This window comes from Pinus tabuliformis, chromosome 3_1, assembly GCF_031772625.1.
Source record: "Pinus tabuliformis cultivar Carrire ecotype Pingquan chromosome 3_1, CPIR1, whole genome shotgun sequence".
Taxonomy (NCBI): Eukaryota; Viridiplantae; Streptophyta; class Pinopsida; order Pinales; family Pinaceae; genus Pinus; species Pinus tabuliformis.
The window spans coordinates 209,894,186-209,921,102 of NC_142301.1; the positions used below are offsets into that span (position 1 = coordinate 209,894,186).

A 26,917-nucleotide genomic window follows, 5' to 3' on the forward strand; every position below is an offset into this window, starting at 1 on the left:
CAGCAGAGGCAGCTTCAGCATCACGAGGCTTCCAGATTGACTAGGATGTCTGTATTTGGAAGAAGTCAATTACCTACTTCTCGATCACTGAGTTACAGTGCAGCAGTTAGCAGTGGCAGTGCTAGGGGAAGCATGGGAAGCATGTTGAGAGGGAGTTGCAGTACAGATGTAGTAGTGGCAATGGCAGTGTCATGTGAAGTTGTACAGGAAGTAGCAGTGCAGAGGATGTGTGGCAATAAGCCAAGCATCAACATAGGTATCGATGCAGAAGATCAGTGTGATATTTCTATGGTGAAGCATTACTAGAGCGCATTCCTCGCTAAGAGGGAGTGTTGATTTTTGGTGGCATCAGATGTGCTATAGCCATGAAAATTGGTGGCGAGGCTAAGGCACATGAGATCTCCAAGACCCAGCAATTGTTTGGGGAAATTCCACCCGGATAGAGAGATATTAAAATAATTAATATTTTTAACGAGACCCTATGTCTAGACTTAGGAAAATTAATTTATCAATGTGTATTAATATAATATGGGTGAGAAAGTTCTAAATAACAAGGATCAAGCCAAATCTAATCTTAGTCGTTGAATCGTCAACATGAAAAGTATAACAAGAGGCTTGAGGGTCAGTTGGAGACACACCCAGTTGATCAAGAATTCGATTTCCTGGGGCAGGGTTTGCTGAGAAATTGAGTTAGTAATCTATTGCAGTGAGGGGCAGTTTGACAGAAGGACAAGAATACATATCAGAGAGGCAGAGAAAGTTTCAGAGAGGTAGAGAAAGTGCTAGAGAGATAACGCAAGGCCCAGGAAGGCTGACGCAGAGGCTCAGGTAGCCAACGCAGAAGACGCAGAGGGCCAAAAGGTTGACGCAGAGGCTACGCGGAGGTAGCAGAGGCTAGTAGAGCTGACATTGGGCTGGAGAGGCAGCACTGAAGAACTTTTGTTGGACAGACTGGGAGCTGAGAGGGATACGTAGAGCATAAGAGGGCGATGCAATCCCTAAAGGGTGACCCAGCTCTATAGAGAAGCTTGGAGCATCTTTCGTTGTCCAGCTAAGGAACTGTCTAAGTTGTCGTGAGATCAATCATCTGATTGATGATCAGCCGGAATATCTGTCTCCAAGGAGAGGTACTTTTGCCAAGGAAATTCTCTTAAGGGTGGGCCATTTCCGACACCCTAGTTGTATTAAAACACTGCATAATAATAAAACCCTCATATCTGTTGCACCGATTTTCCTGCATTGGGTTTTTCTGATGGCATTTTTCCAAAAATAACGGTGTCCCTTGTGTGATTGTCATAGTATTTCAGTTGCTAATCTGTATGTGTTAACGCTACATTTGTGTTTATTTCAGTAATTATATTTATAAATAACTTGTTAATGGAAAGAACAAGTAGGAGATAATAAACCAGATAATGCAGTAGGTATTTTTGATGTGTGAGACTTAGAAATTTCAACATCAACTTTTGCAGTAGGTCTTTTATAACTAACTCGGGAACCAACTTAAGAAGAACATCATAGCCACAAAGTAACAATGATAATAGACTCACCTCCAACCAAGAAAATAAATAAATACCAAACATACCAAAACCACTATAAACATACAAACTAGAAGAGTCAGATAAACAAAGTGCAATAATGCCAAATCAAGGCTAATTTCCTTACCAGTCTCCCACGTGAAATGTCCATCATCCAAACAACTACCGCTTTCCTCGCCATGAAAACATTGCAATCAAATCTCTCTCAAGTAAAATGATGATTTGTGGTATGAAGGATTGATGAACACAAGCACCTTATGAACACCTACATTATTAAGCATTCCCTCATGCCTGCATGTCCATATCCTTTGTATTATTTCCAGGTATGAGGATCCTCACTGCCCCACCTCCCTTGACAACTAAACGATTTAACGATCATGTCCTTCACCATTAATTGGCACCCACAATGGGGTACTTACGCTTAACTTTAATTATATCCAACATTAATAATTTTTTTGGTACAAATTTTGTTGCTTATAAATAATAACTTCTATGAAGACGATATTCTATTTGATAATAAAAAACTTACACTATTATAGAGTTTGTACAAGAGAACATTAATGATAAAATAATATAACAAATATTTACTACTTTGAACTCTTTTTTGGTTTGGGTTATGTGTAAGATGTAGCACCCTACTAAGTAATATGGGTTTGGTAAAGTGCTATTATCTTATTAAGTAAATCATTTGCTAGTATCTTTTCAATCCATTGTAACATATTTATAATGTTTTTATCTACAATAGTCATCCTATAGTCATTATTATTTAAAGGAAATTCAGATGATTGAAATGTGAAGGTATAAATTAAATTCCTTCTAGAATTCAACCATTCAATTCAAAGTGTTTAAAGAAGGAAATTTCAAGTAAATATTTTTGTAGCACCTTAATCTCAATATTTAGAAATAAAACAAATGAGTTTGAAAAATAGCTTCCTTAATGTTGATTATGATGTTGAATAGCTCTCATTAATATTCCTCCCTCTTGGCCAAAAATGAAATTAACCACCCAACCAACAAGAAGCTTAACCAATTTCCTTCAAGATTTGTGTTTTCTTCCAATAATTTCCAACCCCTCTTCTCCCCATATATATCACCATCTCCCCTTGCAAAGAACCATACTGCCTATACTCCTAAATTTGGTGTTGCCCCACATTCCAAGACAACCAACTCTTCCTAACCTATTGGCCAACAACTTTATCTTAGATTAAATTAAAGTTCTTTATAAAGTTGAATGCTAGACCCAAAAAAATACTAACACTTGTCATATATGAATTAACAAAAGAATAATAATTCAACACTCTATATATCATTATACTTAAATCATGATAATGGGATTAAACAATTTCTTTCCCAAGGTAAGGAAGTAAATAATGACATATTCAATCCCTATCAAGATCCTAAACCAACTCAGAATCATCCCTCTTAAGCATTCACTTATGTTTTTCATATCTTCCTCTATTACCATATGTCGGAGTGTCGATTAAATTGACATAACTCCATAAATAACCCTTACATATGAGCATCAACTATATCAACCTAACTTACTAAAGCAATCAACAACCACCATCAAACATCTAAGGGAGTGTGGCCAACCCAACTCTTCTATGACTCAAAGTCTGAAAGGATACATAATGGGAAACACCCCCACTGTCCTTAATCGAACTAAGGTCAACACCCTAACATCGATCATATTGCGTAACAATTGTTGTTCATAGAGCCACATCCTCAAGTAACCATTTTGGGTGACTATGCATCCAATCAAAACCGCACTTAACTGCATATCATAGCCATGCTTGGTGTCAATAATTAAATCATAAAATAATGCTAATACCGTACAAATATCATTTTAATGTCCACGACATCAACATTATCTCAATGCCATAGTGATTTATCCATCATTTAACTTGTCAACCTATAGGTTATCTTACAAAAAAACACATCTCCATACATAACCATATAATAATTTCATGCCATAAACTACGTCACATCTTGTCATTCAATATAAGCAAAGTATGTTTCTTTACCAAATGCTTCATTACTGATGCATTCATAATATATATTACATTAATATCCACATATCAAAACTTCAGGCTTTAATTTGCATATTTAGAAAAAAATATGTAAATATCATTGTAAAGAAATATAAAATAATAAAACTCGTAAATTTATCCGCACATAGGTACACGTAAGAGTAGACTCTATTAATTTAGCTTCGAATATTAAGCAAGTAAATCACACAAGAAACTAGAATATATTCTAGCTACTAAAAGGAAAAATGTTGAATGTCACATGAAAACAATCCCTGTCTTACTCGAGCGCTTTATTTTGCAATATTTTCACAAAATATATAATAATTACATGCATCTTCCATGGGATTGCTAACTAACCACTCAATACTCGTTAACAAACTCATTATAATGTGCAATAATTAGAATGGTAAGAAATCACTGTTAGTGATGTGATTTAAGGTACCCTTTGATGTCTTCAAAAATATTACAATTCAAAATACCACACACTTTGTTACATAACATCTAGTATGTTATAATTGCCAGAATTCTATCACATCATTTTGTCATAAATTTTAACTTCAATACCTATGGATCAATTTCTCCACACCATTGTCTAAGGTGGCAGAATAATATCGAATTTCAGCCTGTTGTCAAAAGAAAACAATAGCTTTAATGGTCTTATTGAAATATATAAATCTAAGGCACGTCATCAAATATAAATTGAAAGTTAAGATTAAAGAAAGTAGCTAATAAATTCAAAATACAGTGACTTCAATGAAAGAATAGGCAATCATTAGACGGATAGGAAGATATAAATGTTTTTGATACCCATTCTCAATCCTTAAAAAATATAGTAGATCAATATGAAATAAAAAATGTTTGAAATTGCTTTCATTAAAATCTGTGTTTTGATAATAATTTACAAATTTCCCCTGTTGAGGAAATGGATCTGTGCTTTTTAAAATCGCGTATGTCACTCGTGGAGGTGTATGCCCACCCGCCTTCCTAGCTATCTTACCTGTACGTCTGCCCGTCTGCCTGCCTACCTTACCTGTGCGCCTCAAATATTTGCTCCGTGAATGGGTGTGTTAAGAAAACGTTGAGCCTGAACCTTACCTGTCTGCTTGCCTACCTTACCTCTTCGTCCTGCCTCCCTTACCTTACCCTTTAGATGTGTCACTGTTGTGCCCCTTGTTGCCCTTACGGTGTGTATGTTCAGTGTTTTGTTTCGTGTGTTGCGTCGATCAACATAGCAGAGAGACTCGAGAGTATTGTAATTACAGAGTGTTAAAAATTTATTAAAAAGCATACTACATTAAAATATGACAAAGGTGCCCATTGACAATAAAATGCATATGTTACCTCAACCCTAAGTCAAATTTATTAGTTACATGTTACATTACAATATAACAAATATTATAATGTTACACTTTCTATATGTTGCATTAAAATATTAAAATTATATATTAAATTTATTAGCATTAACATTAAAATATTAATTTTTTTTTAAATTTTAAATATTATTATATGTTTTGTACTTGATGTATCCTTGTCATATCTAGATCTTGGATTTTCAAAAATGTAGCAAATTCGGATACGGATCCATATCTGAATTGTATAAGAACCCTGGTAACTTAGATTCTATGATTCCTGTTGTATGAAAAGTTGTTTGGAAGATGCAATCAAGATATAGAGATAATGAAGTTTCATAATCTGTTGTAAATGAAGTTAGTTGAGGCCAATGAAGACAATAGAATAAGGGGAAGAGGTTGTGGCTACTAAAGAGATTTCCCCAAATAACCTAGTCCATGAGGTCAAACTTGCATGATAAGTTGCAAACCTAAGAGAACTGGACAAAACGATGATTTAATGGACCATTGTGTTGTATTTTATCCATGAAAGAGGAGCAGATATTAAATGAGTAACTCTTCCAATGCAGCTTAGTCAAAACGTTCTGCAAGAAGCCATAGCAAACATGAATGTTGTGGTATTGCAGATCTTCACTTCAAAGATATTCAAGCCCAACAAAAAAGATGCAAACTTAGGGTAAAGTAGAAGCACCACCCTTTGTCATTTTGGTTTCATCTCTTTAGGTTGATTCTTTTCCTACACAAGTGGGGAACTTGTGTTGAATTCCATATTAGGATTGTCAATCTATCCTTTACAGACTATAGCAAGTTCCTTATTAGTAAAAAAGAAATTTTGAGGGGTTTTAATATGTTTTGTGGTAGATTTCAAAGGATGAGTACCTAACCAAGGGTTATTTTTGGCTTTTGGGTTACCCCAAAAGTGTTTACGCCATAGTTGGGGGCAGTGTTGTAAAAACACCCCGCCCCCCAATTGATTCATAAACTGCCTTGGAGATTCCACTGGACAATTTGTCATAATAGATTTGATGAAATTATATTTAAAAATCCAGAATCTACACATTATAGTTTTATTTCTCTTTAGATTTATGAATTTGTAGATTATTGTCAATAGTGCATGCATGCGAATTAAAATCATGCAAAAATAGAGAACATTGAAATAAAATTGCATGCACACATTTGACACAAGATATGACCTGGGAAACCTTTTGGGAGAAAAACCCAGCGGGAAGATTAGACCACTCTACTCTCTATCTAAATATAAAATGTTTGTGAGTACAAAGTATGGCCCATGGCCTGTGGGCTACTACAGTGCACAAATCCTCCCTGTGTGCTCTATGTCTTATCTCTCTCAACTATTTTTGCTCATTTATGGAACAAATGCACTCTAAAGAATGGAACCCCTTTTCCTCTTAGTGTCTCGATTATAATACAACCTGATAGCCTACTACTGGTTAGGTTTGATTACCTCAATTTTTAACCAGAGTTACAATATAAACTCTTCTAGAGTCTTCTTCATCATAATCATATGACTAGCCCCTTTTTCATGAATAATGGGGATTGACATAGCATCCTCTCAAATTATGGTGGTGGAAACAAGAAGGTCAACTTATGAGTGACATAACTTTCACATATAGACTCTGATTGACGTGATTCTTGTGTCATTGGAAAGGTATTTGAGTGAAGAATAGGAAACAAATGTGTTCCACTAAAGAAGCAAAGTTTTACCCCCAAAGCATGTCATTTGATGCGTCGAAACACTCCCGAAAAGTTTCAGGCCCCAATTTGCCAAACTGTGTCCCGCTACTAAAAATGGTCATGAGAGTTGATTCCTCCATTTTTTCCACTCTGAAAGCATCGAGATGGATGACACGCACTCTAATTATCCAATATAGATCACCAACCCGTTTTAGAGGCCAAAACCTTGCTCCAAACAAGACTGCTACCAAAGCACCACTTAATCCACAGTCCAAAAATTCAAAACCACACTTCCTATTATTTAACAGTGATGGTTCTGCACACAATCTGACATGTGGGACCACATTCTAACATACAGTTTGACACAGTTCAAGAGCTTCTAGCACACTTCCTATCATGGTGGTTTAAGGAGGAGAGAATAGCAAATAAATTCACTACTTTATGTCATAAATGATAAATTAGTGTTTTGAATTCATACTTTTCAGTGCTCCTACCTCATAGAAGTTCAAATATAATATGAACACCTCATGTAGACTCATCATACTCTCTCACAAACCCAAAAAATATTAAAAACTTTTCTTTGAAAACTTTTAACAAACAATTAGCAAGCAGTACCTTCGTCAAACTCTTTGCAGAGAAAGTGGAATAGATATGAGAGGAAAATGCTTGAGAGAATTACAATGCTCAAATGAGTTTGAGGAATCCGACACAACTCTAGCAATATAGTAGTCGCATTCGGCTTTAAGAAATGATAACTATCTCAAGAATTAACTTGGACCTCAAGGAGAACTTGGCCCCAATAGATAATCTGACTCTGGCAAATAAACAAAGCCCAATAAATAAACTCAGTCCCAATAGATAAATCTGCCTTTGAAAAATAAATTGAGCCCAACAAACAAACTCAACCCCAATAGAAAAATCTAGCTCCAATAAATAATTACGGTAAATGGAACAATAATATGGTCTCAACAAATAAAATTTCTTTCGAAAATCTCCAGAAGTAATTTTGTCAAAATTCTAATAAATTCCAACAAAAATTGGACAGCGAGGGAATCACAATTTTGCATTGAAAAATGCCACAATAGGAAACCCAATGAAATTTATTAATAATACTGAGGAAGAATCTCTCTCTCTCTCTCTCTCTCTCTCTTGACTTGTAAAACTTTTTGTCAAAATTCTAATAAATTCCAACAAAAATTGGACAGCGAGGGAATCAAAATTTTTCATTGAAAAATGCCACAACAGGAAACCTAATGAAATTTATTAATAATACTGAGGAAGAATCTCTCTCTCTCTCTCTCTCTCTCTCTCTCTTGACTTGTAAAATTTTTTGTCAAAATTCTAATAAATTCCAACAAAAATTGGACAGCGAGGGAATCACAATTTTTCATTGAAAAATGCCACAATAGGAAACCCAATGAAATTTATTAATAATACTGAGGAAGAATCTCTCTCTCTCTCTCTCTCTCTCTCTCTCTCGACTTGTAAAATTTAATCAACTACTACACCCATAAATTCAACAATACTAAGTCCTTCCATTAGCTTACAACAAAAGTAACAATGTGTAAGAGTGATTGTATCGAAATTTGTAAGCCTCCTAAAATTATTGACTATTTTAATCCAAAAGAAACTTAGTGTTCAGACAGTGAAATAATAGACATCCTCTAGATAAATGACAAACTCAGCCTCAAATGAAATTTTATTCCATTGAAAATGAATTTGACTCTCCAATAATAACAACTCAAACTCCTGAAAAATAGTAATAAATTAGGCACCTTGCTTCAAAAAAAATTCTCCAACACCTGTAATAAACTAATTTGGCAATTTTGACAAGAAAACCCTCAGGACAACAAGGAAACCAACTCTTATATCACTATAATATGCCAAAATTTTATTTGACTGATTTTCCACAATTTTACTTCAAAATTTACACCACAAATTTGTTTATTTGAAACTCAATCCAAATAGCAGGTAAATTTGCAATGTAAACCCATAAACTGCAACTCAAAAAGTACACAGGAAGAAATAACGACAAACTCAACTTTATTTATTAACCAATATAATATAATACATGCCAATATATCTACAATTTGCTGAGTTAGGAAATAGATGAGGCATCCTCCAAAATTTTGTTGCAATTCTAATGTTGGCCTCCTACAATAAACTGCAACTAGAAAATATGTCCAAATTGAGGATCTAGATGATCCTCACTCCAATCTTCAGATCTGCTACAGAGCTTATCTCCAATAACACCGTTGAAGCATGGTGAGATTTTTGGATGAAATGTCCTCAACAATGTTTTGGGGTTTCTTCCAACTCGCAGTAGGAAACCCAAGGGTTTTCATCTTGGGGCCTACAGAAATTGAGAACAACATTCACAAAACCTCTCCAACAAGAAAATATCGCAACTCTAAGATGTCCCAAATGATTTGTTTCCCCTCCTTTTACAGATCTAATGGATTTCTCTCCAACCTTCTAAAAGCACTTTATTTTATTATTTTATTTCTATTCTAGAAGATTCTCCCCTTTATTTTATTTAAGTGACTTTTAATTTAATTTATTTAAGTCGTTTTTTTTCCTTTTGGCTTTTTCTTCTAATTAGGCACTTTTCCCCATTTTTATTTAATTAAGTGATTAATTAAAGTCACCTTTAATCATGGGAAATGATTAATTGACCACCGTACCTTTTCCATCCACTGAAAACCACTTTTCACCATTCCATCTTGTAGAACTCTTCATTCCTATTCTAATGAGCTATTACACTAAGGTGTTTCTCCAAATAATCCCCTCCACACCACCTTTAGTGTTTTTAATTAAATTATGCTAATAATAACCTCGTTTTATGGGATTCATCATAATGAAACAAAACTAAGAACGAATTGTGTGGCACTACCCCCGATGGTGAAATGCAACAAGAGAACTCCAACGGACCCCATAAAATTCTTCCAAAATCCTTCAGGCCTTTTGATGATGTAATCTCGCTCCTGTAAACTGGATGCTACTACACTTGGAAGTTCATCCTGACTACATCATAAGGGAAATTGAAAATGGGGACATTACATTCACATGGTTTTTACATGGCATTAAATGGTGATGAATGATGCATTGAAAAAATCTATGTACCACCACTAACCGAGAGGTAACAAAGCCCATTTAGGATAAGGCACTAATCATTGTTGTGTTTATCATCCACAGAATTTATTAAATTTCTTCTTCTTTCCCTTGTTCTTAGACATCTAGGGTAAGATACTAGCGTTTTAGGGTAAAAATTTGCATAAAAAGTGAATGTTTATTGGATGTTTGTGGTTCATTAATTAGGAATTGCATCAATAAAGTAAATAAAAGAAAAATGTAGCATTGTTGCATAGTTAGTCCTTCATTCTTAGGGATGATGTCATCCTTATTTGCTATTTATGCATGTTTTCCAACACAAAATTCTCATTAGGTAACCCTAATCCTAGGTGTCTATTAGAAGGCCTTTGTTCCCTTTTGTTGATTATCTTTGAAAGGCCTTTTTCTTGGCTACTATATGACAATGTGCACCTTATCACTATAGATTAATAAAATCCTAACTTATAAGAACAATATATTTGCTATAAGTGTAGAGTACTTAAACCTTGGCATAGAAAATCTAAGCCTTACTTTGCCAATACTTTATTTTGTTTAATAGACCTCTTATCCATTGCCTTGAGCCATAGTATTAGAATATGCTTTAGGCGATCTAGGGAAGACTCCCTTCTGGTCAAACACAACAAAAGAGCAAGAGAAAGGTTGTTGAGATGACAATGGAAACCCTTTCTCTTGTTTCCATAAGGTCTAGCTCTGCTTAGTGGGGCTTTGCACTAGGCCTATTAGATTTTGCGGCAACACTCCTTTAGTATGGTCACCAGTCACCACTGAATGTGGAGATATCGTTGAATGAAATAGGGAGATCATAAGGTTGTCCTAGAATTTGAGTGAAGTTGAAAGTTGTATAAGCATCTATAGGCCAAGGACTAGCCATTAGTTCTCTATTAGTTTGAACAAATAAATCCTTTAGGTAAAGTAATGACTCAAAGTAACCAAGTTGATTTTCTTCTCTAGCCTTTACCTATTCTTTCTTCTTTTGGTAATATACTTTGGGCTTAGGGGCAAAAAAGGTCTTACCTTGGGGGCTTGGATCTTGTATTGTACCTCTTTGAAGTAGATGATTTAGGTGGAGTCACCAAATGAGATCCTACAAGTTAGTGTAAACAAAAGAAACTCACTAAAGTACACACAAAATATACTCACCAAGGTGGAATGTCTTTTCTGAACCAAGGTACACGACCTCTCTCCAACAACTGTGCAAAAAAATGTTACAACATGGATTAGCAGTATTGCAAAGGTATGGAAAGATGCTAGAGTGACACCATGTAGGAAAAGTGCCTATCGTCAACTCAAGATGAGTCCCCACTCTTTAGGTCAACTCCTAAAATGCCACAAGAGGCTTCCCTACACAATCAAAACACTCGACCACAAGATTAGTAAACCAATGCCTATAAATATTTTTGGGTGATGGTGTCTAGGAGTTAGTTTAGATGATTGAAAACTTGAAAATAATATTCTACAATAACAAATTGCAGACCAACAATTAGGACACTTAATAGAATAATGAAATAAGCCTTCTAAATGCACTGAGTTGAGTGTAAGACAACCTTTACCAATTAAAATAATGATTACCGTTGATTATGCCCTTGATATATGGCTATAAACAATGCTTTTTCTTGCTATTATTTACATGCAAGTCTGATTTGCTGCAAAAAAACATAGGACCAAAAAGCTCGAGCCCACTTTAGGGCCACCCCAGAACCTAAAAATGTGCACATAAAACTTGGCTATGTGTTGGCAGTGTTAGTACTTTGAAATATCTTTCAAATGAGCCTCCAAGCACCTAAAAACACTCAGTATTCTAAGAGACATCAATCTTGAAAATAAACACTCTATTTTGAGGTCAAATCTCCACTAGGATAATAATCCAGATTTTATTCCTTGATGTCTTTTTAACCCAACAAGCTTGGGATAGATTTTATTATTCAAATAATATCCAATTAACTTCAAAACGTAAGAAAAATCAAAGGGGAAATGATATATATATATACTTTTGGAAGCCAAAATTCCCTAGAAAATGGCTTGTCTTGTAACAGAGGGCTATAACTTCTTGTTACAAACCTACAAACCCTTGGACAACAACTTGTTTTAATGAATATAATCTCTATCTACACACAACAAAGCACTATACTTTTTTTGAGCCAATTTGATAAGCCTTTCTAGCAAAACCCAAATCCCAAACTAGCTAAAAAATGAAAAATAAGCACAAGCTAGCAAATTATTTTCATTTTTGTCTATTTTTCCAATTTTCTATTTCATGAGCATATATAAAACAAGGAAATTGAAAATATTTCTGAATTTTGAGAAATTTGTGATGAAATGAAAATATGGCTCGTCTTTTACCACACCAATTACCTTTGCGTGAGATCGTAATCACAACCCTCCCTAAATCAACCTTGAATTATTTTATTTGTAAAAGATGTGAGTTTGGAGTTCATGCACTAGTCACCTCCACTCTTGTCTAATTCTTTCTTCTGGTGCCAAAATCCAACTATCATTGACACCTTCAATGGAACAACTCTAGTCAATGAATCAACTATGATAGTAAATAGATTTAATCCTTTAAGGAGGAATTCTTAATAAGGGTTTTTCCAAAAATCAAATTTCAAAATCCCCAGCTCAACAAGAAAATGGCAAGGTCTAGAATCCTATCTCTAAGTGACTATGTAGCTCCTAATGGATGGATCAACTATATTTGTGTAACTTCAACCATAAATCAAAAAACTATTTCATGGAGCACACTATCTTTGTAAGAGCTAAGAAATAATTAATAGAATAGCCAATCTACAAATTGGAGATAAAGTGTTTGCAACAAACAAGCTCTTATCATGGCATTGTGACGTCACATATTCACAACATGGTTTTCTAAGGAGGGAGAGCTCTAAATTTATAGATAAGGCTCTCAATAATAATTCTCCTTTGGTCCACAAATTTACGTGACTTGTTAGCGAAAAATCCTTGGAAACAAAGTTATTTTTTTTAATATTGTGTTGCTTAAACCCTTACCAAGGATGTAGACATCTCACAAAAAGGGGATTCAAACCTATAAAAAGAGGGTTGTTTGGGCTTAAAATTCCAATGTTTCACTTGATTTTTTCTTAAAAAGCCTTCCAAAATTTCTCCACCACTTGCCTTGCTTCAACACTCCTCAAATAGTTCAAATGCTCCTCATCAAGGGCATGATGTCACCCCAACGACTAGCATGTGTGGACAACTCCCTTGATTTGGAGATGAAACCTGCACTTGAATTATTCCTTGACATTATCTTGATGTGTGATTCCCTAAGTTGAAACGATTTGTTGGTGAAGAAATTCTCTCTTGTTCCATTCTTTGCTTGATTTGACTTGGAGTACTACTTATTTTTCTCTTTGACCTTCCAACAACTCCCTTGACTAAGTTGACCTTGTAATTTTTCACTTGAAATAAATGTTTTTTTCTTTCTCTTTACCCATTTGTCCTTAACCTTGCTTGAAGATTTGTCTTTACTTGACTTGTTGATTTTCCTCAGTCCAAAGATTTTGTTGAGTGAGTTAGAGGAATCTCCTAGCCCCAAAAGTGTGGCCACCCCCCAGGAAAGTAAGCCTCAAATGTAGATCTCAAATAACATAGATTCCCTGAGAAATCTAAAACCCGGGTTTTGTAGGAAAAAAATTGTAGATGCCAATAGATTGCCCACTTGCCCCATTTGATCCAAAATTGACCGTCAAAATGACTCTGGAAATTCCTATGTGCCCTCAAAAGTAGGATAACCCTCCTTGAAAAAGCATATCTGCATCTTAGATCACCATTTCTAAAAAATTTCAAGGGTCATAGGAAGTAGAAATTTTGTTGCTTCATCTACGAATTTTGACTAATGACCCCTCCAGAACCTATGCATTGGGATCTGCAAATTGTTGGAAAATGTGAGACCGCCATGTCGAAGAGTTATGACATGATGAAGACGCCAAAGCAAAGGAATGCCACACAGAATGAATAAGACAACCAAGCAGGGAAAAGGTAGGTGTGTCAAGATCATGGGGATAATGTGAGGGAACAGTAGAATATGTGATCACCTTCACAAGGATAAACATTAAGTGATCTCATAAATCATGAGTCTTGATAGATCCACTTCCAAGATGCCCACATACCAGCTAGGACATAAAGACCCCCATCAAAGCAAGGAGTTACTTCCCACTAGAGGGATGTCAGCAGTGTCATAAAACCAAGCATCATGGAAATGAAGCTAAGAAGACCAACCATGATCATCCACACATCAAGGATCTAGGACACACACTCACATAAATATCATCACACAAGGCTTTACAAGGCTTTAGACTTGCATTCCTTCAGCATAAAACGATGATGTCAAAAATGAATTTGCTCATATGTACCCTGATGAAGAAGGGGTAATAAGTTCTCTTGCAACAAACTAGTAGGCCTTTTGACTACTCACTAAACCCATTTTGACCAAGATTTGACCTCCAAAAGCCTTTCAAAAGTCCACATGTGCCACAAAAGTAAGACAACCTCCTTTGACTAAGCATAACTTCTTTTTGTTCATCATTTTTAAAATTCGGCATGGCGTGGAAAGAGGAAGTTTTGCTAAGCAATCTAAGCTTTTGTTGACTTTTATCCCGACAACTTGTGCATTGGGATTTGCAAAATGCCTTGGGAACCACAAACTATTGGAGAATGTGAAATTGTCATGTTGAAAAGCAGTCACAAGCTAAGTTACCAAGATTTGGATACAGATTCGAATACAGATACAAATCTGGATTCGCTAAATTTTAAAAAATCCAATCTCTGAATACGATAATAATATGTCAAGTACAAAAATATAATAATATTTAAAAAAATATAATAACAAATTCAATATTTTAATCTTAATGTTAATAAATTTAATATATAATTTTAATTTTATAATATTTTAATGTAACAGAAGGTGTAACATTATAATATTTGTTATATTTTAATGTAACATGTAACTAAAAAATTTGACTTAGCGTTTAGGTAACATATGTATTTTATTGTCAAAGGGCACCTTTGTGATATTTTAATGTAAGACACTCTGTAATAAATTTTTAACACACTTTGTAATTACAATACTCTCGGGTTTCTCTGCTACATCGGTCGACGTAGCACGCGACACAAAACACGGAACAGACACATCGTAAAGGCAGCATGCGGCACAATAGTGACGCATCGTAAGGGTAAGGTAAGGGAGGCAAGACGGAGAGGTAAGGTAGGCAGGTAGGCGGTCAGATAGGTAAGGTTCGGGCTCAGCATTTTCTCAACACACCCATTCACGGAGCAGAGATTTGAGACGGAGCAGAGATTTGAGGCGGACAAGTAAGGTAGGCAGGCAGGCGGACCGGCGTACAGGTAAGATAGGCAGGCATGCAGCTGGGCGTATACCTCCACGAGCGACAGACGTGATTTTAAAAAGCCCAGATCCGTTTGCTTAATACAGGATCTGTTTCCTCGACACGGGATCTGTTTCCAAAAATTACTGATCCGCAATGTGACAGATCTAGGCGGATCCGGATCGGATTCGTAGATCCGTGGATCCTAGACCCCCAAGGGTTGGATCCGGTAACTTTGATGACAAGATGAAGGCATCAAAGCCAAAGAATGCCTACAGACTCAATAAGAAAACCCAGTGGGAAAGAAAGACGTGCGTCGGTACGAAAGGGAAAAGTACAATAAGTGATCACTTTTATAGGGCTAGACATCGAGTGTTTCCATAAATCATGAATCCTAATAGGTCCACCTCCATTATTCCCACATGCCTCCCGAAGAAGACAAGGATGCCCATCAAAGCACGGAGTTACCTACCACCAAGGGTATGTCAGCAGTGCCATAAAACCAAGCACCATGGAAATAAAGCTAAGAAAACCAACCATGATCGTCCACCATCGTGGATATAGAACGCACACTCACACAATCATCATCCCACTAGGCATTTACAAGGCTTTAGACTTACATTCCTCGGGCTTGCAATGGTGTTGCCTAAAATGTATCTGTGCATATATGTACGTACCCCTGCTGAAAGAAGGGTAACAGGATCTTAAACACAACATAGGTGGTATTTGCAAAGATTAACTGCTATTTAACTTCCCTTTTGCATCTAGAACTAGGATCAACGAATTACAACAGTTGATTGCATTCTTTCATGTTCATGAGAGAAAAAAAAAATAAGTTTTTTTCTTTGAATGAAGGCTGTTGTGAGTAGAATTATTTAAGCACTTGTTTTCTGAATCCATCACATAAAAAAAAGTTGTTGACACGTTTTGATGTGTTCATCAACCACATTATTTAGTTCAAAACGCATCTTCAATCTACTCTTTTATCTGATGGATCAGAAAACCATGCTTGAATAAGTTTCTTCACAAATTTTCAATACATGAAGAAAAGAAGAAGTATACACAAGTAGGGAAACAAAATATATCTCATCTAAACTTCATTATAATTCTACCAATGATCACATTTTCCGAAGAAGAAGACGCAATCACCCCTCCCTCCTTTCAATATTTTCAGATCGTTTATCAATCAAGGATAAAATCAAGGGGTTAGAGAAGCTCAAATGGCAGGATAATATGAAGGATATTCGTGAATTATTGATTTTTCATATTATGCATATGAGCTGAGCTGTAGAAGATTAATGCATGGAAAGAAGATGTAGATAACTATTTTAAGCTAACAATGAATTTAGCCAAAGAACTACTCTATAACAGAAAAATATCAAGAAAATATTTACCAACCTCACGGACAGCAATTACGGCATTCATGAGTTTATCGCCAATAAGGTTCTTCAGGACTTCATTCTTTCTGAGTTCTGTAACAGACTCATCCAACGATGTGGGCAATCTGTGCACCGCACCTTCCTTGAGATCGTCCGGGTTTGTGTCTGTTACCAAATGACAAAGATGTGAAGCTTAGAGGTCGACTTGATAAGATCAAAGCATAATTAACCTAATTATAAACAAGCTTCAAAAAAGAGCTACATATATAATTCATTAAAATATGCAAAACAGAAGCACTGAACAGATAGTAGGCAGAAAAATAAAATGGGAATTGTTGAAAATTTTGAAGGTATACAACTTGAGAAGTAACCAAACTAATCAGATTGCAGATAACAGTTTAAGAAAGAACAGCTGAGATAGCTAAATTTGTTAACAGGAAATGGAAGTAATTATTTAGAGAAATCCATCATTTAGTTTAGGAATGAAACAGAACATTGTAATCCACTGAAAAGATAAAACAGCTAGTCCTTTCAACATAAAAAGCAATGCCATGGGAGAAAAAACATCCAAATTTTGTTAGCATCAAGAATATATTTCAACTTCTCGGAAAGTAAAATTGGAAGACCAGTAGTCATTTAGAAGAATTCAAAAGGTAATCTTCCTCAAGTTTAGAGTGACGAAATGCATTTTGAATAAAGCGTTATTATCTTCGAATGCAGACTGCAACAATACTTGCCCAGTGTAAAGATTATAGAAGACATGTAAAGAAACCGTTCAAAGTCCTAGAGATAATTTAACAACAATGAACAACACCAATCTAAAAAGAATTTATATCACAGTTCTATCCCCATACCAACAGGCTCTGGCAAAAGAAGGTGCTTCCGCAGGCCGTCTATTCCAGCAGCTATAACTGCTGCTAGTCCCAGATATGGATTAGCACAACCATCAAATGCTTTAATCTCAAAGTTGCTCACGACTTCACTTGAAACCCCGGGAGGACATGCTGTTCGGATTGGAGCTTCTCGATTTTCCTTCCCCCAACAATGATATGCTCCACTCCATGTGTTAGGCTTCAATCGCTCATAACTGCAATGTTCGTAAATATGCATTAGCTTCAAAAATAGAGTGACTAAAATGACAGTTGCCTAAATATATAAACCGCAGTAGTTTAGTATAAAAAATCGATGAACAAAACCATTACATTATTAGAATACATATAAGGCCCACTAATATAACAAGTGCTACATAATGGCAAGTCTCTGCAGTGTTATTAAATTGAAGTAAACAAATTTTCTAGGATGGCAATTAATCCATGATAATTTGAGTGATATGGATATTATTAAGATAACCCACAAGCATGTAAATTTGAAAATCTAGATTAAATCTACAATGCTTAAATAGGATAAAAGCAACATTTTTTCTAGGTACAACTAATGATATAAATTATTTTTTTAAGAGATTAGAGAACTAAAAATATATTTATTTGTAGTGAAAAAACCAAATAAGAACATCAAAAAAAGTTATATAATAAAATGGATACAGAATATTTATGACACGTAATATGAACTTTTCATGTACATTATTCATCACGTATAATATGTAAAAATAGTAGTTAGCCAAAGCAATTACTCAATCTGAGTAACAATGTATATCACAATATGCTAATGATAATCTATTATTAGTAAAATAAATATATTTTGTGAGACGTATAAAAATGCGAGTTGGAAATATTACTACTCCGAACAGGTCAATAACTAATTAGTGTTAAGCTCCTTTCGTAATTTAGTAATAAATGCAAGTTGATTTAGTAATAAATGCAAGTCAATTCATATTTTCCAGTCGAATACCAAATGGAAGCAAAGGGGTTTTTTTAAGTGTCTTTATTGGTTCAAGCTGATTGGTCCAAAATCTTTTCTTTGGTGCAGGATGCACATATATAGTATAAACTTTATAGTGTTCCACACAATTCATTCCTATCTCCGAATAGAAATGGTTTACGGTTGTGAAGATGGCCCTATAAGGTATGAGACAGAAGTGATACAGATCCGAGAGCGGTCTAGGCCTTTCCAAGTATTCATTATGATGTTCAGAATCCGTGCGATAACCCTTTACCCTTTGGGCGATCTAATATTACACGTGGTTAGGATATGTGCATGATTTAGAGGTCTTACTGCAGAAACAAGGTGGGGACTCATACAATATAAATTATATTAGTGATGGAGTACATCTGTCATTTTATAGTGGAAGTTGTACATTAAATTGTACAATACAAATTAATAGGGAAGTACATATGTCATCATTACATAATAGGAGGTGAAAGAATTGAACCAATAGTATTTTAGATAAATGAATTTAAATATGGTTTTAAAATAATAAATTTTAATTTATAATGTTAAACTTTGGAAAATTTTCATAAATTTTTGGACAACTTAGATTTAATGTCAACATCAATTTTAATTTATAATGTTAAACTTTGGAAAAGTTTCATAAGTTTTTGGACAACTTAGATTTAATGTCAACATCAATTTTTTTTTAATATGTTATATCTACCTACGGCAAGTATAATAAGTTGGAGCCTTTTGTATATGACAAGGACTTCATAGATTGGGCTATTAGAATTATTAACAACTTATTCATTTTGCTAGGAATTACACCTTGTCGCATGATCATGCAAAATATTTTATAAAATAAATTATTGGAATCTTTTCTCAATTTGTCAATTTCCCCAAGTATTAATGGTGGTCACATGGTCACTCCAATAGTTTTTTTGTTAATACAAGAAGAAAACTCATATAAACTAGGAAAACATATTTTGTTACAAAGTCACCATACCCACTCATGAGGATTAGGTGTTTGGTATTCTGTTAATAGATCAAAGAGGGCATGTGGCAGTAAAAAACTACAATACCATCAAGACAAAAATAAAGATGAAACTGTCAGAGGTGATAAATTGGAAGATAATATAAAAGGAGGTGCACATATTTCTGAAATTGGATGATTAAAACCACATAGGAGGAAAAATAAAGTGGAAAAAGATGTTGGGAGGTAGAAGCACGTGAGGACGCTGATGGAAGTAAAATAGCAGCAAATGAGTATAGTTTGTTGATGTTTTGGGTAGCATTGGGAGTATTCTCATGTGTGTGGCAAATGGGCTAAGTAATGGGGCCTTGCACCCATAGACCCATGGTATTCTGATGATGGGTAGTATTTTGATAACCTATTGTATTGCACCCTTTGGAAAAGTATAAGAACAAGGGTGAGTGTTTCATTCTTGTGGTCAAAAAGAGAGCATCTTGTGGAGAAGAAGGCTGAGTAAGCTGAAACGACCAAGTTGGGTTGAAAGGCCCAAGTTAGACCGAGAGGGCCTGTTGACAGCAAAGAGGGCCGAGTTAGATCTAGAGGGTCTTTTGTCGCCCAGATTGTACAAGCACCGTGACAACGTTCAAGATGAGGGTTGTCACTCTGATCCCTGCCCACTCTGTTCTAGCTGTCTCCCAATAGCAGGGTATGGGGGGTAGTCCCTATGGAATGAATTGAAGGAAAGCAAGTTAGAATCAACTTACTTGGGAGACACAGATGAGTGGCCTAGCCACTTAGTTAAAATTAAGCAAGATTATGATTAAATTAGATTTTCTATTATGAGACCAATACCTTAATGGAGCCACAAATTCTTGCTTCTTATGAATTGAAACCAAATGACTAGATGGACATCCGCTGCTTGAATGATTAACTAACCTATATGATATGCAAGAGATTATGAGTGAGATTTATGTTGAGTTAAAATTTTCCTAAGTTGTTTAAGTACTTTGATTAGAAACCTTTTAAGGGTACTTAACAATAGTGAAATGTAAATCTTAAACAAGATAAATTGCTTATGGATACAATTGCAGTTTTCAACAATATACCCAGATACCAAGATACCCAAGATGCCAAATGCTAACAGTAACCAATCAAGATGCTGATCACAGATTTATGACAGTTTATATCAGCAATACTACGTTAGAAAATTCAAATTTACCAACATATAACAACAGTGCATAAACCACTTCAAATAAAAATTACTCAACACATTGAAGTATAAAATTTTCCAATTTGACCAGCGATGTAAATTAGTTTCCTAGGCACACTTTACGATGGTGTATTCAGCGATATTTCCGATTTGATTTTGAAATTACAGAAGTAAGCAAAAACAGATCAGCGAGATAAAAACTGCCCCAGCTAGATATCCAATATGCCTAAAAAAAGCAAAATGCACCAAAACTTGAAAATTCCAAAACTAGGGCTCTTAGTGAGTTTTCCTTAGCAATTTTCAGATTTGATATGAATATTACAGCAGTGAATTAACCACAGATCAACAAATTAACGCAGCCAGAAATAAATGCTCAATACTTCTAAAAATAGAAAAATTTCACCGAACTTGGAAAAAATATTTCTTTGAGTTTTTTAGAGAATATGATTCAAAAAATTCAGAACAGATAAACTCATTACAACAGTAAGCTAGTATCAGATCAGCGAGCTAAAAACACTGAATATGTTGCCCCAGATGTCTAAAAATAGTAAGTTTTGCCCGGGAACTAAAACTAATATTTTTTAGTTATTATGAAGTATATGTTTTAGAAATATTTCAAACTTGAATTTCACAATTATGCAGTAAATTCCAGCAAAGCTAAAATGTTAGATCTGGGTGAAATTATAGATGCCCGAGTGGCCAAAACTTATGAAAAAATAGATTTTACAATTTTAATCGGTTTTGACCAATTCGAATATGATTTTAGGGCCTAGAAATTAATGATTCAACTATTGTAATGAAACTGAAGCAAAATGAGGGTTTGGAGGTCAAACATTAGGCCCAAGGGCTTGAAAGTCCCATAGTTGAAAATCGTTGAAACTTTGGGATTACTTTGCCACTTGCTAGATATGAATTTTGAGACCTTGATCCTGCAAAACCACCAAGTATTTAACCTTAAATCTTCAAATTAGGGTTTCAGGTCAATTTTGGGGCAAAAAAGGCCAAAATTTAGAGAACCGGGACAAGAGAAGCGACTCTGTGGGGATAAGCGGGCTAGGATGATAGATCGGACCACAAGGAGGCTGGAAATGGCCAAGAAGGGCCAACACTTTGCCCAGAGGGACCAGCGTTTTGGAAATAGGGGTCTAGGGGCCAAACCCCAAGGCCTAAAGCTTAGGGCTTAAGGCCTAAAGGCCGCACAAGGGAGTCATTGTTGAAATTTCTAAGTATTACTTGTTAGAAATTTTATCTATATTCTTTGGTTTATTTCGCCTACTTGTTTAATTACTAACAACTTATTTAACCATGTAAACACTGAAATAAACACAATACAGTCTCAACCATCTACAGATCAATAGCTAGAAGAAATGAACCAACACACACGGGACACTGTTATTTTTGGACAATCGTCCCCGGAAAAACCCAACTTGGGAAAATCAGTGCAGCAGTTCTAAGGGTTTTATTATTAAGTAGCTTTTCTTTAGTACGCTGGGTGTCGAACTGGCTCACCCGAGCAAAGATAAAAAGTCTGGCAAAAATAACTCTCTTCGAAAACAGATATTCTAAAAGTTTGCCCCACGAAACCCTCTCCAGCACAATCTGAAGCACTGCGTCAGCCCTCCTGGCCTCTGCGTCAGCCCTCTGAGGCTTTGCGCAGCTTCTTTGGCCCTCTACATCACTTCTGCAGCCTCTGCGTGGATGACGCAGGCCCTTTTGGCCTCTGCACAGTCACTGTTGTGTGGCTCCCTTAGGCTCTGCATTTGCCTCTCTGCCTCTGCGCTAGTCTTCCGACACTATCTCTGCCTCTTTGCCTCGTACTCACTGCCCCTCACTGCAACTGTGATCAGTGGTTCGATTTCTCTTAGCAAACCCCACTCTAGAAAATCGAACTGACTGATCACTCTGGTGTATCTCCAACTGACCCTTAAGCCTCCTCTTATACTTTTTTGGTTGAGTCTTCAATAGCCGAGATTACATCTCTAATCAATGGCTAAGATTAGATTTGGCTTGATCCATGTCATTTAGAACCTTCTAACCTAGTTTTATATTAATACCCATTAATATTTTTATTTTCGTAAGTTTAGACTTAAGAACCCATTAACAATATTAATTATTTTAATATTTCCTTCACCGGGAAGAATTTCCCCAAACCATTTCTGGGCCTTAGAGATCTCATGTGCTTTAGCCTCTCCACCAATTTTCATGGCTAGAGCACATCCGATGCTACCCCAAATCAATAGTCACAAGCCCTTAGAGGGTTGCAGCTAAGGAAGAGGAGGAGAGAGAGCCAAGGGAGGAGGGCCGAAAAGGAGGAGAGGCCTGCGCAGGCCTAGAAAGGGCTAACGGCCAGCCTAGGAGGGCCAAAAAGATGACATAGAGGGAAAGGAGGGCTAACGCAGGCCAAGAGAGAGAGAGACGATGGGCCTATAGGAGGTAGATCTGGCCCTGAGAAAGCCAAAAACTAAAAACCCTTGCTCTGAAAATTTTTTATGCTTCAGCTCTTTGATTTTCTGAAAATTCTGCTGTGGGAAACCTGCAAAAAATTTCAAGAGACTAGATTTTACCCTCAAGGGCTTAGATCTAGCTCTTCTTCCAGTTAACTCCTTGATCTAAACTCCAAAAATTAAAATAGAAACACCCAAACTCCAAATATATAAATCTAAAACCCCAACCCAAGTTAGAAAAAATAAATTACAATTTAAATTTACAATCTTATTTACAAAATATACATGGGTTTTTAAATGGATTTTGAGAAAATAATTTTTTTAATATTTTTTACTTGAAAGAATGGCTAAAATACTTCAGAAAAATTAATGATTCACTATAGCCCAAGTGAAGATTAAATCCACCATATAAAAACTAGAGATCCAAGCAACAGTGATTCTTGCCCAAGTTTGTGAACTTGGAGGCCAAGGACTGAAGTACCTACAAACACTATGTATTTATCTCAAAAAATAATCTGTTAGATCACATGGGGAATCAAACCACCTAAGATTAGCCCAAAACTATCAATAGTATGATTTTATCTCCATCTAATGAAAAAACAGATCTTACCAATATTCAACACAACATAGAGATGCCACATACCACAAATCAATAAGCAAGAACACCTTGAACTGCACCCCAAATTCTTTTATTACGATAGAAAAATAGTTCCCAATGGGACAATAGTTTACACAATGCTTCAATAGCAATTATAGCCAGAGATCAAGAAGAGTAGAGACTCAAATGGCTCTAATTTATAGATAAATCTTCCAAAAGGAAAAATAACGGCTAGTTTCTTTGATCCTTGTCAAAATAATGTTGCTCGTTGATAAATACTTCAAGATCTTTTAATCTTGACCCTTGATTTCAAATTTTTGAGGAATTTTCGAATTTATCATTTAATTCCATCTTAATTAGCTCAAAATTAATTATTTAGAGCTAATTTCCTCAAAATTTTAACTTTGACTTAACCACCAAGGTTCAAGGGTCCAAATTTTCTTAAAAAAACAATATTCCCTTGGTTGAGGACCTTTAAAAATTGATTCTTTCAAGACTCACGAATTTTTCCATTTGGAGAATTTATTTTCTTAAACAATTTAATTTTGACTCTAATTAATTAATTTTCTAGCTTGGGATTTAATTTTATTTTGCTAGAAAAATTAATTAATTTACACACGAGGGGATTAATTATTTTTCCAACCCTCTAATACATATGATTTTTCATTTACAAGACTCAAAGAGGGAATACACATTCGGCATAGACCTTCAAGACACATAACCCATCTACGACTCAATATGATCTAATAAACCAAGTGACTTGTAATAAAATAATTTAGTCAATTAGCTTAGATTATTCCCAAACTATTTTACATCAAACTCGACTAAAACATTAAGACTCACCTAATAATTTGACTATAAATTTCACCCTAGCTTTGAGGGTTTAAGGTGGAGGTAAAAATCTCTTAATTAGCCGTGTCGAAAAACATAGGTAATCAGTGAGGTTTAAAAACCTCCTAGGATGGAATTCATCATCAAATTATAGGTTTACCTAGGTTGTTACATAAACTCATGGTTTTACTAAGATCATTTACAATATATAGCTTGCAGATTGGGATGACCGTGACACACAGACTGCTAATATGTGATCCAATCCTTATTGAAAAGGCTGGTACTTTTGCTTCCCCAGAACTTTGACAATTTGAGTGCAACAGGGCCTGTTGACAACAAAGAGGGTTGAGTTAGACTGAGACAACATGTTGACAGCAAAGAGGGTCGAGAGGTCATGTTGATAGCTGAGAGGGTCAAAAGGGCCTGTGTTGGGCTCGGATTTGTGGAGGCCGAGAGGGCCAAGAGGGTTGAGCAAAGCCGAGAGGGCCAAGCAGGGCTGAGAAGGCCAAGAGGGATGAGAGGGCGAAGAGGACTGAGTAGTGCGAAGAGGGTTGAGCAGGGTCAAGGGTGTGAAATTTTTATTAACTATTGGAATTACTAGTTATTATTCTCCTATCTTTTCAGATTATTTGTCAACTGCAATTAACTTGAGTCAAGTACTAAATAAAACATACCCACAACTTCATGAAAAATAAATATGACAAGAACTAAGAAATAATGCACACACACAAATATAGAACACCAGTATTTTTGAACAAATGTCCATGGAAAAAACCCAAAGAGAAAAATAGTTTAGTAGATGAGGGTTTTATTAATTCTCCAGCAAAAATAATTACAACTGGTTGTCGTAAGTTGAAAAACCTCTGGAAAAATATTCTCTTCACTTTTGCTTGTTGATATCACCTCCAGGAATCAACTTGGCCTCCTCTGAGCAATTCGGCCTCCCTCTGGCCACACGAACTGGCTCACATGTTCGGCCTCTCACCAGCCAACTTTCACTGCTGAGAAATAAATCGGCCTCCCTTTGGAAATCATACCTCCTCGGCAAATAGACCCTCTTAGGCAAGTTAATATTTCTGGTAAATTCTTCTTTCTCCGACACTTAACCTCACTGAGCAATTCACATCACCTGCGAGAGAAATTTGCACCCCCTGCAGGCTGCTGGAGCAACTCACAACACTAGAAAATCGACCACTCTCTGCAGAAAAATCAATCTCCAATCCTTCCTGGAAATCGATGCAAAGAATCTCTCCGGCTATCTCTGTTGACACCCCTACTACTAATGTCCCTGCACTGCCTCTGCACCCTTACTCTCACTGCAAATTTGTGTCTTCATCTCTCACTGATCTATCTCCAAATGACCCATCGATTTTGTCTTATAATCTCTCGTTGACGAATCAACGGCCATGATCTAATCACAATTGATTGCTAAGATCATCTTGACTCCATCAAGTGACTTTTCCAGATGTCTCTAGAGGAAAATCGATTTACCCCAATTAATATTGATTAATTAAGCTATTTTGCTAAGTTAGACTTAGGAAAATTTAATTAACTACTTAATTAAATCTACTCAAGGCCTTTTCTCACAGAACCATTTCTAGGTGTTCGAGAAACTATGTTCCCTAGCCTCATAGACGCCATAGAGACTAGAACACCTTTTCCAAGCTACACCAGCTAACACTCCCTCTTAGCAAGGAAGGTGTTATGTATAACACCCAACATATCTCTGAAGATGAACCTCGCCTTCCCCAAGGCTTTTGTTAGAATATCTGCGACATGCTAATCTATAGGTATATATTGTAGTTGGACAATATCGTGCTGCACAAAATCCCTAATGAAGTGTTATCTAATATCTATATGTTTTGACTTGTCATGAAACACCAGATTCTTTGACAACTTGATGCAACTCTGATTGTCATAGTGTTTCACCGTCATCTCTATCCTCTAATCAAACAAAGTTACCAGCAGCTTCTGAAGCCATATGGCCTCACATGTAGCCATGCTCGCTGCTATGTACTCTGCCTCAACTGAGCTCAGTGCCACAAATTTTTGTTTCCTGTTGTACCAAGAAACAACTCATGATCCCATGTTGAAGCAACACCCTGAAGTGCTTTTCCGATCTACTGTGTTCCATGCTCAGTCTGCATCATTATAGCCCATCAATCTGACACCATCACCTCAAGCATATTTGATCCCATACTCGAATGTGCCTTGCAAATACCTCAGCACATGCTTCCCTGCTATCCAATGAGCTCTCTTTGGCTCCACCATGATCTGACTCAAAGAGTTAACTGCATAAGATGTTTTGCCTGATGTTGACTAGATACATGAGAGAGCCTATCAATGGCATGTATAAGGTAGGGTCCACATTGTAAAAATTTCTGTTTTCCCACCCCGGTTTTCAGTTTCTCCTTATTTCTCCCATGTAGTTAAATGCCCATTCCCATAACCATACATTTAATAGACTGAAAAAAATAAATATTGCTGAAAACACAAATTCTGGAAATTTTTCAGAATGCTGAAAATTGCAGAATTAAAAATCAGCAATTAAAAACAGCCATTAAAACACTGATAT

At 35.8% G+C, this 26,917-nt stretch overlaps 1 protein-coding gene across 1 annotated transcript in view; it reads right to left on the reverse strand.

The window, feature by feature from the left end:
• Positions 1–3,769: 3,769 nt before the first annotated feature.
• Positions 3,770–26,917, reverse strand: part of LOC149186530 (protein fluG-like) — a 402,550-nt gene continuing 379,402 nt past the window's right edge. The window contains exons 16-18 of the mRNA XM_089411027.1: positions 17,314–17,546; positions 16,479–16,624; positions 3,770–4,188 (exon numbers count right to left, since the gene is read on the reverse strand). Coding sequence (XP_089267153.1) covers positions 4,123–4,188; positions 16,479–16,624; positions 17,314–17,546 — 445 coding nt within the window. The 3' untranslated portion in view covers positions 3,770–4,122. The remainder of the gene's footprint in view (positions 4,189–16,478; positions 16,625–17,313; positions 17,547–26,917) is intronic.